Raw genomic sequence first — 14,761 nt, forward strand, 5'->3', positions numbered from 1 at the left:
CTCACTTATTTTGCTTAGCAGAATCCTCTCCAGTTCCATCCATGCCATTGCAAATGGTAAGAGTTCCTTCCTTTTTACAGCAGCATAGTATTCCATCATGTAGATGTAGTAAGGTTCTTTTTTACCCACAGATGCCCAAACAGCTCTAGCCTCATTCTCCAGGAGGCTGGCTTTTCTTCACTTTCCCTGCTCTGCACTCTGTCAAACACCCTTGAGCATATCTGGGTGAGTCTATTTCTGGGTTCTAATGTTTCGTTGTCTTGGTTCTCTCCTTCTTGCACACCATGCTATTTATGTGTCTAGGTAGGATGCCTTAACCTTGGGAAGAGTGATTCTCCTCCCTTTACTCTCCTGGCCAAGGCTATTTTAGCCACTTTAGGGCCTGGGCCTTGCCAAATTAGTTTCAGAATAAGCTTATTTTGTTTAAAAAACAAATAAACAAAACCTTGCTAAGATTTTGATAAGAAGTGTATTAAACTTACAGATCAATTTTGGGGAGACTGGGGAATGTTCCAGTCCAAGACCATAATGTACCTCTTTACTCAGACCTTTCTTTGATCACTTTCCTGAACACACGTTATCTATCTCTGGCATAGCTGAGATTGTGTTTTCACAGCAGTGACTAAGAGCACTGAACTTTTAGTTTCAGTTTCCACATGTTCATTGTCAGTAAATAAAAATGGCACTGGCATTGGAATGTGTATCTTATAATTTGCCACCTTGCTGAACTCTTTAGCTCTGAGAGATTTTTTATAGATCGCATGGGATTTTCTACATACACAATCATGTCATCGGTAAATAGGGGCATTTTTACTTCTTCCTTTCCAATCTGAATTCCTTCTGTTTCCTTTACTTGCCTTATTCGGTGGCTAGAAATGTGAGCTGAGTAAGTGTGGTAGAGCAAACACCTGCCCTGTGCCCAGTCTCAGAAGAAAGGCATCCAACATGCACTGAGGGTGATGCCAGCTATATATAGGCTTTTACAGATGATTTTTACAAGAATAAAGTGATCCCCTCCATTCCAATCATGGATGGTACTGAAAAGAGAGGATTCACAGATTCTACCCCAGTTTTCAACCCTACAACACAAGGCAGTCTTAAAATCGAAAGGAAAACTGAAGGCGATGGGACCAGGTCTCACAGCGAGGAGTCCATGCAGCCAGCACCCTCAAGCCCTCTATCATCTGCTTCCTGGCAGCAGGCTATGAGCTGCCCTGTAGAGAGGCCCATCTGGCCAGAAATGGGAAAGGCCTCGAACCAAAGTCCCTGGAACTGAGGTCCTAAGTCCAACACAGCACCAAGTTCTGCCAACAGGCCCAATAGGACCTGAAGGTGACAGCCACCTGATGGATCCTCGACCACAGCCTTGAGAGAGACCGGAACCAGGAGACCTAGCTAAGCTGCACCCAGATTCCTGACCACAAAAATGTGAGGCAATGCTGATGTTTTAAAGAACTGCATCAAAATTTATATGACTACCATCTGTCTTCTAGAAATGTGCAAAGACCTAATGTACAAGAATGTTCACTGTAGCACTTTACAATAGAAACCACCTAAAAATCTAAGAATGGATAAAAAATTAGTGACTTATAGTACCCATATAAATACTATGTAAATGAGATGCAAATCAGTCTGTTTAATTTCATCTAGTTTTGTCACATCAAACACACCCCAATCATTCTCGGTACAGATTAATGTAGCAGTGTCTTGAGGAAGATGACTTTCTTATACTAAGTATCTTGCACAGATGGCTCAGGCTGCTATGCTCCTATGTGGCCTGCACACCAACTGGCACTAAGGGCTCACACTACTCTGTAAAAGGTTTTTTAAAAACTTATTTAATATATTTTTAAAAGTTGTTCTTGAGCCTTGATAAAAAAATAAAAAATAAAAAAGACTGTCCGTTGAGTCACTGTTCCTCAGCAAAGACTGTGCATGAGAAACAGCTACTGCCAGGCGGTCAGCTCACTTGGTTATACCCCAGGCCACCAGCAGCCCAGTGATTTCCGCCTCTGACCAATGTGGGTTTTTTTTTAATGGCCTCTTCCTATACGGTCCTAAACTTTTTCTTTGTAATCCTCTTTAGCTTCCATTTACCTTTCCTTCTTTAAGTTTTATTAACCATAAAAATTCTTATTAACCGTAAGAATTAATACCCAATAATTATGTGTAATATATCTATCTGTAATAGAAAGTTCTAGAAGCTGAAATTCATTGGTCACATGAAATAATACTGATAATGCAACATTAAGCAGTTAACATGTCTTATTTTAGACAAAATATGACGTCATCTGTGCACACTAAAATGTACTTTAACAAAACTGACTATACAAAAAAATCCAGATGTTTCTTCACGTACAGTAAATCTTACACAATGATGTTAAGATTGAAAATAAATGTCTCAACTTCCTTTATATTCAAAAGTTACTTGTAATCAAGCTAAATGTTAATAAGTGGCATAGACATGTCTGAAATATATTGAAAATGCATCAACCTTTTCCACTATGATGAGGTCTCCAACTTGTATGTCTGAACTCTGAACTTGCACTTTACCTTGAAAAGAAGAAGAAGTATAATCAACTCAAGGAAACAACAGCACACCAGAGTTAAAATTTCAATTAATAAATAATACTTTAGAAATAACTTTTTGGGGAAAAACTTTATATATGTATCTCTACTTATACTTTCAAAATAAATATTTCAGATAGACACAGTCACTAAAAATTAACTTCACTTAGTTAACTCCCAAATACAATTTAACCACCCCCAATAAAAACCGTGTGGGAATGTGGAAGAGGATTCCATGTGGAAGGTTCTTCCCCAATCTACCATTATTTCAGGTGTGAGTCAAGATAGGATGATCAGAAATATCACTAAATAAAATAATGTGGTGATAGAAACTGAGTCAGATGGAGATGCATAGTCCTTACACTCACCCTGGGAATGGCACTGACTAGCACATGACTAACAGAAAAGAAGGAACAGAGAAGATCAGAGAGAATATCACCCTCCACCAGAAGCTTTTACAGACACGGGTCAGGACCACAGCTTTATTATGAAAAGTGGTCCTTCTCCATGCTATACTGTGCAAATTCTTAAAATATCTACATGATAGCTAGTGTGTGCTAATCATGTGTAACAGAAAATATATAACATCTACATCACAATGTTCATATCACATAGAGTAGATAAAACATTATAGAGGCAATTTAAAACACCAAGTTCTTTCACTTCCTGTGTCTCTGGGCCCAGCCTCCATCCCTTCCTCCATCTCTGTTTCTCACCCCTCTCCCTAGCTTGGCAGTCTCTTTCACCCTGTCTATCTCCCTTTTAGGACCAGCAACAAGTTGTACTGTTTTAATATGGGGAAAGGTCCTTTTCTTTTACATTGTTTATTCTGAAAGCTAATAGAACAGAGGAAAGTTCATACTGCATTATCAAAACCTAATATTACTGACCATCCCCCTGACTTTTAGACCACATCCAACTTATTATAAAACCTTATTTCCTAAATACCTCTTCAAGCAGTTGAGTTTCAATAATGCTAAACTAGTTCCTAAAAATTTGTCTGTAGGATATCAATAAGCTTTGTAAATGTTGCTATGTTTTTCATGTTCCTCAATTATATAATAGACACATAAGGCTGGAGCTATTTTTGGGGGGTGTAGCTTATTTGTGTTCAAACCATAAAATAGCAATGTTCTTTATAATTACATGGGCAACAAATCTTAAGATGTCTCTACAAGTGGTAAGTATATGTCTACGATTAGCCAAAAAGTAGCCAGAAAAGAATGTCTATTTCAATTATTTTTCCCTCGGTCACTTCAAGCTGTCTGTGCTCCCACTGTTCTATTTTTATAGCTAAGCCCCAGGCAGTGAATATCCCTCATTGGCCTCAGCAGAGCCCCGAACCAGCACCTATATTTCACTTTTCTCTTCACTCCTACTATGCACCCTCTTCTCCTTCCTTCTCTGTAACAGACACAAAGAGGAGAGAGATGAATAGCTGCAGGCATAATATGCAATAAATGCAGGAAATAATTTTTTAATATTTTAAAATATAGAAAATATATCCTTTTTTGACTTCTTAATCAAGATTTTACATTCCTGAGAAAGTTATTATTCCTTCACATATTATAAACTATTTAAAAGAGATCTATACTCTGAAAAAAACACAAAACATTGCTGAGAAATATTTAAAAGACCTAAATAAAGGGAGAAATATATCTTATTCATGGGTCAGGAGACTTAATATTATTAAGACATCAAGTCTCCCCCAATTTATCTATAGATTCAATGTAATCCCAATCGAAATCCCAGCAGGCTTTTTCATGAAAATGGATTCCAAGTCATATGAAAATCCAAAGAACCTAGACTAGCCAAAACAACTGTGGAATTAGAAAACAATATTGGAGGGCAAACAATCTCTGATTTCAAGAATTATTATAAAGCAATAATAATCAAAAGAGCATGGAATTAGCATAAAGATAGACAAATATATCAATGGAGTGAAAGGCGAAAAAAAACCCCACTTGAAGGACAACTTATTTTTGACAGAAGCGCATGGCAATGTAGTGGGAAAGAATTACTACTTCCCCAAATGGTGCTAGAAACAACGGGACATCCACATGCAAGAAAAGTACTCAGACCTGTACATTGCACCGACATAAAATTTACACAACATGGATATATATATATATATATATTTATAATGTAAAGCCTAAAACTGAAAAAGAAAAAAAAACATAAGAAGCAACACAGGAGAAACATAACAGAAAATCTTTGAGTTGGGTAAACAGTTATTAAGATACCACAAGCCTTTGTTTAAAAAAAAGATATACTGGACTTAATCGACTAGAACCGTGGTTGGCAAACTGCAGCTCGCGAGCCACATGCGGCTCGTTGGCCCCTTGAGTGTGGCTCTTCCACAAAATACCACATGTGGGCGCGCGTACAGTGCAACTGAAACTTCGTGGCCCATATACAGAAGTCGGTTTTCAGCCTGGGCAAGTCTATTTTGAAGAAGTACTGTTGATATTTGGCTCTGTTGACTAATGAATTTGCCGACCACTGGACTAGAACATCAAAGGGGCAAGAAAGTGCTAAGGTATAAGATCAGTGGACTGGTGTCTGAAATAGCTGAGTCAGGTACAAAAAGAATAAGCTGTAAAGACAGGAAGGGACCCCGCCTCCAGGTCAAGTGGCCTCAAGGCTATGGAGAAGCACAGCCACTGCAGAGGAAATAAGACTCTCAGAGGTGAGCCATTCTCAGTAAGGAGTTTGGAGATGAAAGCTGTGGATGAGGAAGGAACCTGAATCCTGAGGCGCAGTGAGAAGGGCAAGGGGCAGAGCGAGGATGCTCACAGTAAATACAATGCACAAGATGAACATCCGAGGCTCCACAAGTTCAGTGATGAGTACACAGACCAAGTCACATGATGCTAGTCCCGGGACACAGGCCCAGACTGCGCTCAGGCTGAGACCCACCCTGCTGAAGCTGGGCAGCTGCACAGGCTTCGGCTTAACGTCACTCAGGGCCAGGCCCTCTTCCCTAGGATGTGCTGGGGATAAAAGTGGGAATGAAATGGGCAAAGTCGTATCCTCATGGAGGAGAGAAAGAGAAAGAGAGAGTGAGAATGAGAGTGAGGGTGAGAGAGAGAGAGAGAGAGAGAGAGAGAGAGAGAGAGAAACGTGGATGTGAAAGACATATTGATTGTCTTTCATGCACCCCAACAGGGACCAGGGATCGAACCTGCAACCCAGGTCCATGCCCTTGACAAGGAATCAAACCTGAGACCCTTTAGTCCAAGGGTTGCTGCTCTAACCTCTGAACCACTGACAAGGACAAGTAAAGAGGTTTTTAAAAACATTCTTTAGCAATAACAAAAAAATTTAAATGCTCAAATTCAACAGAATCAATTCTTTCTCCTGTTCTATTGTAAAAAAAGAATTAGCTTTAGGAAGAACACTGAAATAATAATATATTACAGTATGGTAAGAAACACTTAAAGATAAAACACTATTATTCACTGGGTCAGCTCTGCTAGCCAATCACTTCCCCTCTAGTCTCACTTGCTAAAACAGTCCACACCACCTGTGTAATGACCAGCAGAGTCCAGAAGCTACCTGCAGAGGCTACCCACACAGACTCTTTTACCTACCAATGTGCAGAACTAAAGCGATATGCAGAACTAAACACTGAAATAAGTACCAATAGCAATCCACTGCATTCACCAGATAAATATTTGGTAGAAAAGTATACAATTTGAAAAATTTATTAAGTACCTCAACATTAACTATTTTATCAACTAACAGATACAAATGAACATTAGATGGTATTAGACGATAAAGACACCCCTCAAAGTCTTGGTCAAGCCCACCACTATCTGCCTAAGGGAAGTTTGTAATCTCTGTTTTCTGCAGCTAGACAGGCCTCTTAAATATCTACCAAAGGTCAGGACCGTTAATAAAAATGGCTCTAAGACTAAAATCAGAAGATATACAATGCAGCGGTCTCCCTCTCTCACGGGCCTACAAACGCACACTTCCACCAATGTCCTCCTACGTGAGTCTGTGTGGTTACGCCAACATCAAGAGGGATACGAGCCAGTCTTAGTTTGAAATTGTCCGTAGTCCCTGTTTCCTCTATGTTCAATAATCTATACGGTGATGGCTTCCTTCTCAATTACTCCTGAGTGTGGAGATTGGTATGAGCCCTGGTGGAAGGAGAAAATCAATAGATGGAGACAGCAGGACTGCGTCAGGCTCCTGCTAAGGGTTCCATGTCATTGGTCCAATACAGGAGCAGGAAGAAATTGTCTCAGTAATCTTATAGTTATAGTGCCTTAGGTTTCTCAGAGAAAATAAGAAAAAAAAATGAAAGAGAAAAATAACCAGTGAGGGAAGGAGGTAAGGAGGGAGGAGAGGTTTCCCAAGCTACTAAAATGTTCCATGAAGGAACATTTCTTAAAACTGGCATGGAGGTCTGGATGAATCAGTAAAGCAGAACAGAAAACAGAGAAAAGGGCCTGAAAAAATCTACGTATTTCTCAAAGGTCTGAGAAAAGAACTTAATAACTGGTTTTAAAACAACTAACTGACCATTTGGGAAAAAGAAAAGTTAGATACCATCCCAATGTAATACATACTTTAAATGTAAAATTGCAACACTGTTAGAAAATAAAAATATCTACACTATATTGGGGTTAAAAGAACTACCTAAGGTTAAAGTAAAAAAACAAAACACAAAAACAATCAAAAAGGTTTGCATCCATAAAAATTATAAATTTACCTACATCTAAAAAAGATTTTAAAAATTAGTCAAACAAGATAAATATATCTGCCATGTCATAAACTTCTCTTATAAATAAATTATAACAAGGCAAAAAAGTGGAAATAGGAAAAAAGATGAATAAATTTGTATAAAAGATTAAAAACGAACAATGAAATGCTAAAAGGTAAGTAGCAAGCAAAATGAGAACCTTTTTCACCAATCAAGCTGGTGAGTTAAAGAGCGTTCTATTTTAAGTGGGCCAGGACACCAGGTGAGGGGTGCATGGGCCGGCTGACCACACATGGGCATGCCAGTGCACAGATTGTTGCAGTCTCACCGGCAGCTCTCTGACAACATCTATCAGGATGAAAACTTTTCATAACTAACCTGGAAGTTCCTCATTTACTTAATATTGCACTTACTGAGTGCCTACAAGTGCCAATTACTCTGCTCAGCCTTGAGGAGAGAGCAGTTGTGCACATGGAGCTGAGAGACCATAGTATCATCAGAGCAACACCAGTCACCAAAAGGAAATACCAGATGCCACCAGACGTACACACACACAGCCCTTACATGTGTGAGAAGAGGCTCTGTGTTAGCCAGCAAGTGATTTTAGTCATATTTCAGGTGTTTCAGACCCTCAACCCCAGACGATGTAATAAAAACCAATGTATGAGTATCATGAAGAAATTAATTCATAGATCCTCTCAGGATGACCTGGAAAAACGTACTGGCCATGAGACAGTGGGTATATACATCTACTCCTGCATACATGTACCTAGTCCTGAGTATACATATCCAGTCCTAAACAAATGAAGTAGTAAATCTTAAGTGTGTGCTTGTGCCTGACATATATAGCAGGCAATAATTATCACTGTATTGTAAAAACACAATAATGTTTGCTAAATATTCTTGAAAAATACTGGAATGGATTCTTTTTAAATGCTGCTCAGACCACAGACAAGAAAGATGACTTAAGTCTACTTCACAAAAGGGAGGATATGAGATGAATATGTGAAAAGCTGAGCATGTGCACCAAAGCACTGCTTTGACTACATAAAATAAAACATCCACAAATGACTTCCCAATATCCAGGGCTGTATTTCATCTGTGCTGTCACAAGAGTGGACGAACAAGAGACGACAGCACATCAATAACGTGCGAAGAGTCATCACTGCTTCTCTGCATACGGATCGCAGCAATCAACTCTGATTACTTCCAAGTGCATCAGCTGCTAAGCACTTTCTGATGGGGAAATTCAGCTGACACTTGAGTATACTATTAAAAAAAACTATCTTCAGATATGACTGTCACAAAAGGAAATCCTTCTTGCCAAGTAGAAAATATAGTAACTCATAAAATCAGTTACATTTATGATTTCCTCTGTGAAAGTGTGTATAATGCATAAACAATATATAAGAGGCACTAAAGAGGGATTTAAAAATCTCTTGATTTTTAAAGGGATAATTATAACTCACAAATGAAGTAAATTTTACTAAAAGATCACAAAATTTCACAGAGACATTTTATAAATGTTTTAACTATAAAAGAACAGAATAAGAGTTTTACAAGTAGCAACAACACAGTACTGATAGGGATCCAAGCCATGCAACCACAGAGGAACAGAGAACAGTCCCTTTTTGTACTCCCTGTGAACAAGGCTTCTTTTGGAAGGAGACTGAAACACAAGAAACATGTAAATATGGACATGTCCTCCCACATTCTCTCTCACACACAATTTACATAAGGTTCAAAGACAGCAGACTTTCTTTTCTATTAAAAGAAAAGACTTAAGATATACTGGGAAACAACCATCACAAAAAAACCATAGAACAGAGTAATTCCATTTCTAATAAATTCCATTCCTAAATATAATATTTCATTAGTTTTAGGTATAACACTGGGAAATATACAGGTAGTGCTTGATATGACTGAACCCTGCTGAGATTTGGTGGCTGATTAAAATAAATACAAATACACAAAGACCTCCAAGTTTGTCCTGTCTACTAAAATACTGCATGAGCTCTTTAAGAAGCACAGTTCAGGACTTATTCGTGTTTGAATCCCATGAGGTTATCACAGTGCCTAAGACATAGTGAGTACTTAGTAAATATTTGTGGAATTGAATTGTGAACTAGCCAACTGGATAATTACCAAGGCATTCAATTTATACACCTCTCCCTGTAAGTAGGAAAAAATATTGCATTGATTCCAAGAATGTGAAAATAGAATGGCCACACAATTTATACTCCTCTTCATTAGGAACTTTGCAAAAACTGCCAACACCCAGGAACACCTGTTTCATGCTCTCCTCCCTGCCTCTGCCTCTGCCTCTGTCTCTGATGCTATTAGGAGACAGTGAATAATAAACGCAGTCATAAACAAGGAGAAGGAAGGAAAAGAGCAGTGGCAGACATGGAAAATTCCCACACAAGAAAAGCAGCTTCTCGGGCAATAAAACAAAGTATTCCAGTATTCACTGAGATCATCTATCAGTCAAAGTAGTCTCTGCTTCCAAACAAAGCACCTTTAAGACAGTAACAGACTTGAAATAGAAATGGCTTTCCTTTAAAAAAAAACAAAAAGCAAACTATAGGATGTTTTCCCAGTGTAGTTCTACAAGAGTGTGTTTAAGAACTCCTAATACAAAAAGTTCAAATGTTGTAAATATGATACAACCAATCAGTCAATTACACACTCATCAATGCCATTCAAAGAACAGATAACTGTGAAACATTAGAAATTAAGAAGCAGAGCGACAAACATTCTTGACAACAAAGTAAATGTTAAATTATGCCCTATAAACATAACTGTATTTTTTCACATTCTAGACTTTACTTGTCAATCACTTGTATCAAAATAACCAACCACCAAGCAATGCACTGCAGTTGAAAAAACACTAGGCTTAGAGTCAGAATGGTCCAGGCTCTAATCTGAGCTTTATCAAGCACCTGACAGGGCAGCTCGTTCAGCATGTGCCTCAGGTTTCTCATCTGTAACCTAGAGGTAATACCAACCTCCCTTGGATGGTGGTTATATGAATGCATATTATGAATGTTATCTGACACACACACGAAAGTAAAAAATAGCAAAAATTATCATCAACTGCATGAAAAATGTCAATTTCATGGATCACCAGTATCGATGACCAATTTTTTAAAAGATGTATTTCCTAGAGTACTTAAAATAATTCTACTAAAAAGTGTTTTTAACGTATTTTTACTTCAAACATCTCAGAAGTGTGAAAGACATAATATTAGTATGTCTTCCTCAATATTATATTCTATTTTTAGGTGAAACTGATAAAAAATCAGCCATTTTAACATGGATAGTTCAGTGGCCCTCAGTATATTCAGTATCCTACAACCAACTCCATCAGGTTCCAAACACTCATCACCACTGAAGGGACCTTCAAACCCCCTCCCCTACCTCCCAGGCATGACAAACACAATCTGCATGCTATCCCCATCACTTCACCTACTCTGTACATTTCTGTAAATGAAACCATACAGTGTGTGGCCTTTTGTGTCTAGCTTCTTTCATACAGCATGGTATTCTCAAGGTTCATCGATGTTCTATCATATCTCATTTTAATCAAATGTGCTGGTTTAATAACATTCAGGTACATGAATACAGCAAAATTTTGTTTATCCACTCATCCACTGATGGGCATGTGGGTTGTTTAGCACCCTTTGGCAACTGTAAATGGTGCTGCAGTGAACATGGGCATGTGTGAATTTGCTTGCATTCCTATTTCCAATTCTAAGTTTATCTGAGAATGCCTTAATTTCTCCCTCATTTTTGAATAATTTTACTGAATACAGAATTCTCCATGGGAAGTTTTTTCATTTACTATTTTAAAAATATCACCATGTTCCTCCTGCTGATTTTTCATCTTCTTACTGGGGACCCCTCCTTTCTTATGTGACAAGTGGCTGCTCTCAGTGTCCTCTTGTTCACTGGGTTTCAACATAGTCTAACTACAATGTATCCGTGTGGCTCTCCATGCATTTGCCTTTCCAGGGTTTCATTAAACTTTCTGAATCTGTAGATTCATGTCCTTTATCAAGTTTGGGAAGTTAATGATCATTATTCCTTCAAATATTTTTCTATACTTTCTCTCTCCTCTGCTCCTAAGATCCCATTATGTGTATATTAGCACACTTGCTGCCATCCCATAAGTCTCCTAAGATTTATTTATTTTTCTAATTCTTCCTTCTGCCCCTCAGACTGGACATTCATAGGACCCAGGTTCAAGTTCACTGACTACTCTAATCTGCTACTGAAACTCACTTGTGATTTTTTTTAAATTTATTGTACTTTTCAGCTCCAGAATTTTCCATTTGCTTCTTTTTCAATCATTCTAATCTGTAATTGTTAATACTTCATTCTCCTAATCTTTTAGCAATTCATTTCCTTTAGCTCCTTGAGCATATTTAAGGCAATTGATTTAGTCCTTGTCTAGTAAATCCTTGTAAATAATTTTTCTTAATGTCTTCTGTGAACGGGCTACACTTTGTTTCTTGTCAAATGCTATAGCTGTATGTTTAGTGACTTTGCTAAACTCATTTTTGTAAAGTGTGTATTCTCTGTCATATGTGGTTTCTAAAAGAGATTTCCTTGCATATAAGAAAAGGGAGGGAGGGAAAGGGGTACAGTGAGGGGGAAAAGAGAGAGAGAGTTAAGAAGAGGGGAAAGGGGAAGAAGGAGGAAAGGAAGAGACAGAGTGAAGCAGCGAGGGTGGGAGAGAGGGACAGAGTATCTGTGCAGATAGGCTCTGTGCTGAGGACTCCAGCACTTAGCCAGGCTGTTTATAACTTGGCCATAGGCTGCACCTCTGCTAGCACTGAGTCTAGACATTGGCCAGAGGCAAAGACCTTCTCAGGTCTTTTCTGAGCATGTGTCCAGTTCCAGCTTTGAAAGTGACTTTCAAATTTCCCCAGTAAACAAGGCACTTGTGAATGCCCTAATTATTCAAAGAAATTAGATATCATATGCAATCACATAATACTATTTTCAATAATAGAATTAAGACGTGTTTTCCTTCATTTATGTTCACTCTAAAATGATAATTACATTGGACAAATGATGACCTGGATTAAAGGTGTCTTGCTAACCTCTTACTGTGAGCTTGCTGTAAAGTTGTGAATTTACTTCCTTGTCTCGCTGAAAACGCCGAAATTCATCCATTGCTTCCCTCATGATAGTAACAGCCAAGACAAATCCCTACAAAACAAAAAAGGAAAATTATTTTTTACTACTTGGTTTTTCTTTCCCCTCAATTTCTAGTTGACCCTTGAACAACACGAGTGTGACCTATGGGATCCACTTATGCACAGATTTTTCTCAGTAAACACCTGCACTGTTTCTGATCTGTGGTTGGGATTGTAGATGTGGGTGGGGGAGGTAGAGGGGAAGGGCCTGAGGACCACATGCATTGTTCTATGCCATTCTACAGAGGGGACTTGAGCAGTCATGCATTTTAGTATCTATTGAGGGTTCTAGAACAGATCCCTGGTGGATGCCAAGGGACAACTAATCTTTGGGGGAGTCAAAAGTTATGGATTTTCGACTATGTGGAGACCTAACCTCTGTGTTGTTCAGGGGTCAACTGTATATTACTTCTAAAATATAAAATAAATGAAAACAGAAAAAAGTAACAATAAAACACTATAAAAGGAATATAATACATAGTAATAGATTTGCAATTCATACTATCTCTAAGACAATTTTTAAAATTCACATCATAATATGTAGTAACCCAAAGAAAAAACCAATCTTCAATAAATCTATGAAATTAGACTTGGAACATTCAAGCATTCAATAGCAAATTAACAAAGACTGACAGAAAACTCTTATAATTTCTGCATTTAAATATTTCCGATAGAATAAAAGCATTTCAGAAAACAAAACAATTCCCAGGTATGGCATGTATCATGATCAATTTCCTCACCTAGAGCAACATCCTGCAATGGCATTGGAGAGCATAGGTATGGTAGGTGCTTTCTCTCATTTTTTAGGTTAAAACCTGAATGGATTAATTTGATGCTAAGTAAAACTTTTATTTACTTATAACCTACTATGAACTGTTACACCATTAACATGTGGCTAATGTCAATCTTTTTTAAAGGCTACTTTCGTATTTTCTGACACACATTCCATGGATATTTAAGCCAATCTCCCATGATTAACTGGAGACCTCTTTCGTAGGCTTCGTGGTACTGACAAATGTGCGCCAGTCTATTCTATAAACAACACACCAATGGATGAAATTCCACTGAAGGAACAATCATCTTTTATTCTAGTTTTTTTTCTGTACTATCAACAAGCTAAATTAAGTGGGCCACTGGAACGTGTTTCTGGTATTTACTGAACTGCACCCCTCTTTATGCAGTCGCCCTGAATGCTGGTGCGGGGCTCCAACCTCAGTCCTCATGGCCCAATGCACCACTCACCCATGATCCATCACCGTCTGAATCTTCGAGGTATAGCCATCACCTATAAATAATGCCACTGACTCCTCTCCTGCACTCATCCATCACTGATGACCAAGCGCAGGTCATACCTCCGAGACACATGGACCTGGCTCCAACCCTCCTCTGGTCTCATCCATAGCATCAGTCTCCCGCCTCCAGCCTCATTTCTCTCCAAATCATCCTTCCCCACGTTATCAAAATGTCTTCCACAATATGAATTTGGGAAATGTGTGGCCAAATCCTCCTCTTGGGATGGGTCCCAGCAATTCACTACCCCAAACCTTTGACAGTTCCCATTGTTCATGCTCCATTTACTAAAGTACAACCTTAAGAATGGATAGCTCTCAGGGACAACCAAGATGGTGGCATAGGTACACACCTGAACTTGCTGCCTTGCACAACCACATTAAAACAACTAAAAGACAAAATGAGTATCATCCAGAACCACGGGAAGGCTGGCTGAGCGGAAATTCTACAACTAGAAGGAAAGAGAAAAGTGCATTGAGTCCGGTAGGAGGTGCAGAGTTGTGGAAGTGTGGAGGTACAAAGGCACGTGTGCGAAAGGGGCTGGCAGGTGGGTATGCAGTTGTCTTTTTCAATCGGGTGGGAGAAACAAGCTCAAACTGCTCTGAACTCCAGTTCCGGGTGAGAATTTGGGTACCCAGACTCATACGGAGAGAAACTGGACTGTCTGGCATTGGGCCAGAACGCGAGGGTGGCTTTCTCGAAGAGGTGCTTGCAGTGTTCACTGTTCCTGCATGGGGCCATGGGACACAGACCCCGGGACCACTCTAAGGTAGAGCAGACTGGTAGCCACTGTGATTTGCTCCGCCCTGGTGATTCCCTGAGACCATACCCCACCCAATTTAAAACCCCACCCAAGGTGTGCGCAGAGGCTTTTGCATATGAATGGCCTGGCCTTTTTCCACCTAAAAACCTGTCAAACTATAGGTGGGTCAGAGAACCTCACAGCTTCCAAAAGAAGGCCTAAGGTTCATCAGCAGCCTGCATT

At 39.0% G+C, this 14,761-nt stretch overlaps 1 protein-coding gene across 4 annotated transcripts in view; it reads right to left on the reverse strand.

Moving 5' to 3' along the window:
- ATP9B (ATPase, class II, type 9B) overlaps positions 1-14,761 on the reverse strand; it is a 135,173-nt gene that overhangs the window by 103,406 nt on the left and 17,006 nt on the right. For 3 of the 4 annotated variants that reach the window (XM_006761900.2, XM_015562750.1, XM_015562751.1), the window contains 2 exons: positions 12,391-12,499; positions 2,495-2,553 (listed from right to left, as the gene is read on the reverse strand). In XM_006761900.2, coding sequence (XP_006761963.1) covers positions 2,495-2,553; positions 12,391-12,499 — 168 coding nt within the window. Of the gene's footprint in view, positions 1-2,494; positions 2,554-12,390; positions 12,500-14,761 lie in introns of those variants that run through there. The other variant, XM_015562752.1, reaches the window with a different exon arrangement.

Source organism: Myotis davidii, unplaced genomic scaffold (genome assembly GCF_000327345.1).
Source record: "Myotis davidii unplaced genomic scaffold, ASM32734v1 scaffold96, whole genome shotgun sequence".
Taxonomy (NCBI): domain Eukaryota; kingdom Metazoa; phylum Chordata; class Mammalia; order Chiroptera; family Vespertilionidae; genus Myotis; species Myotis davidii.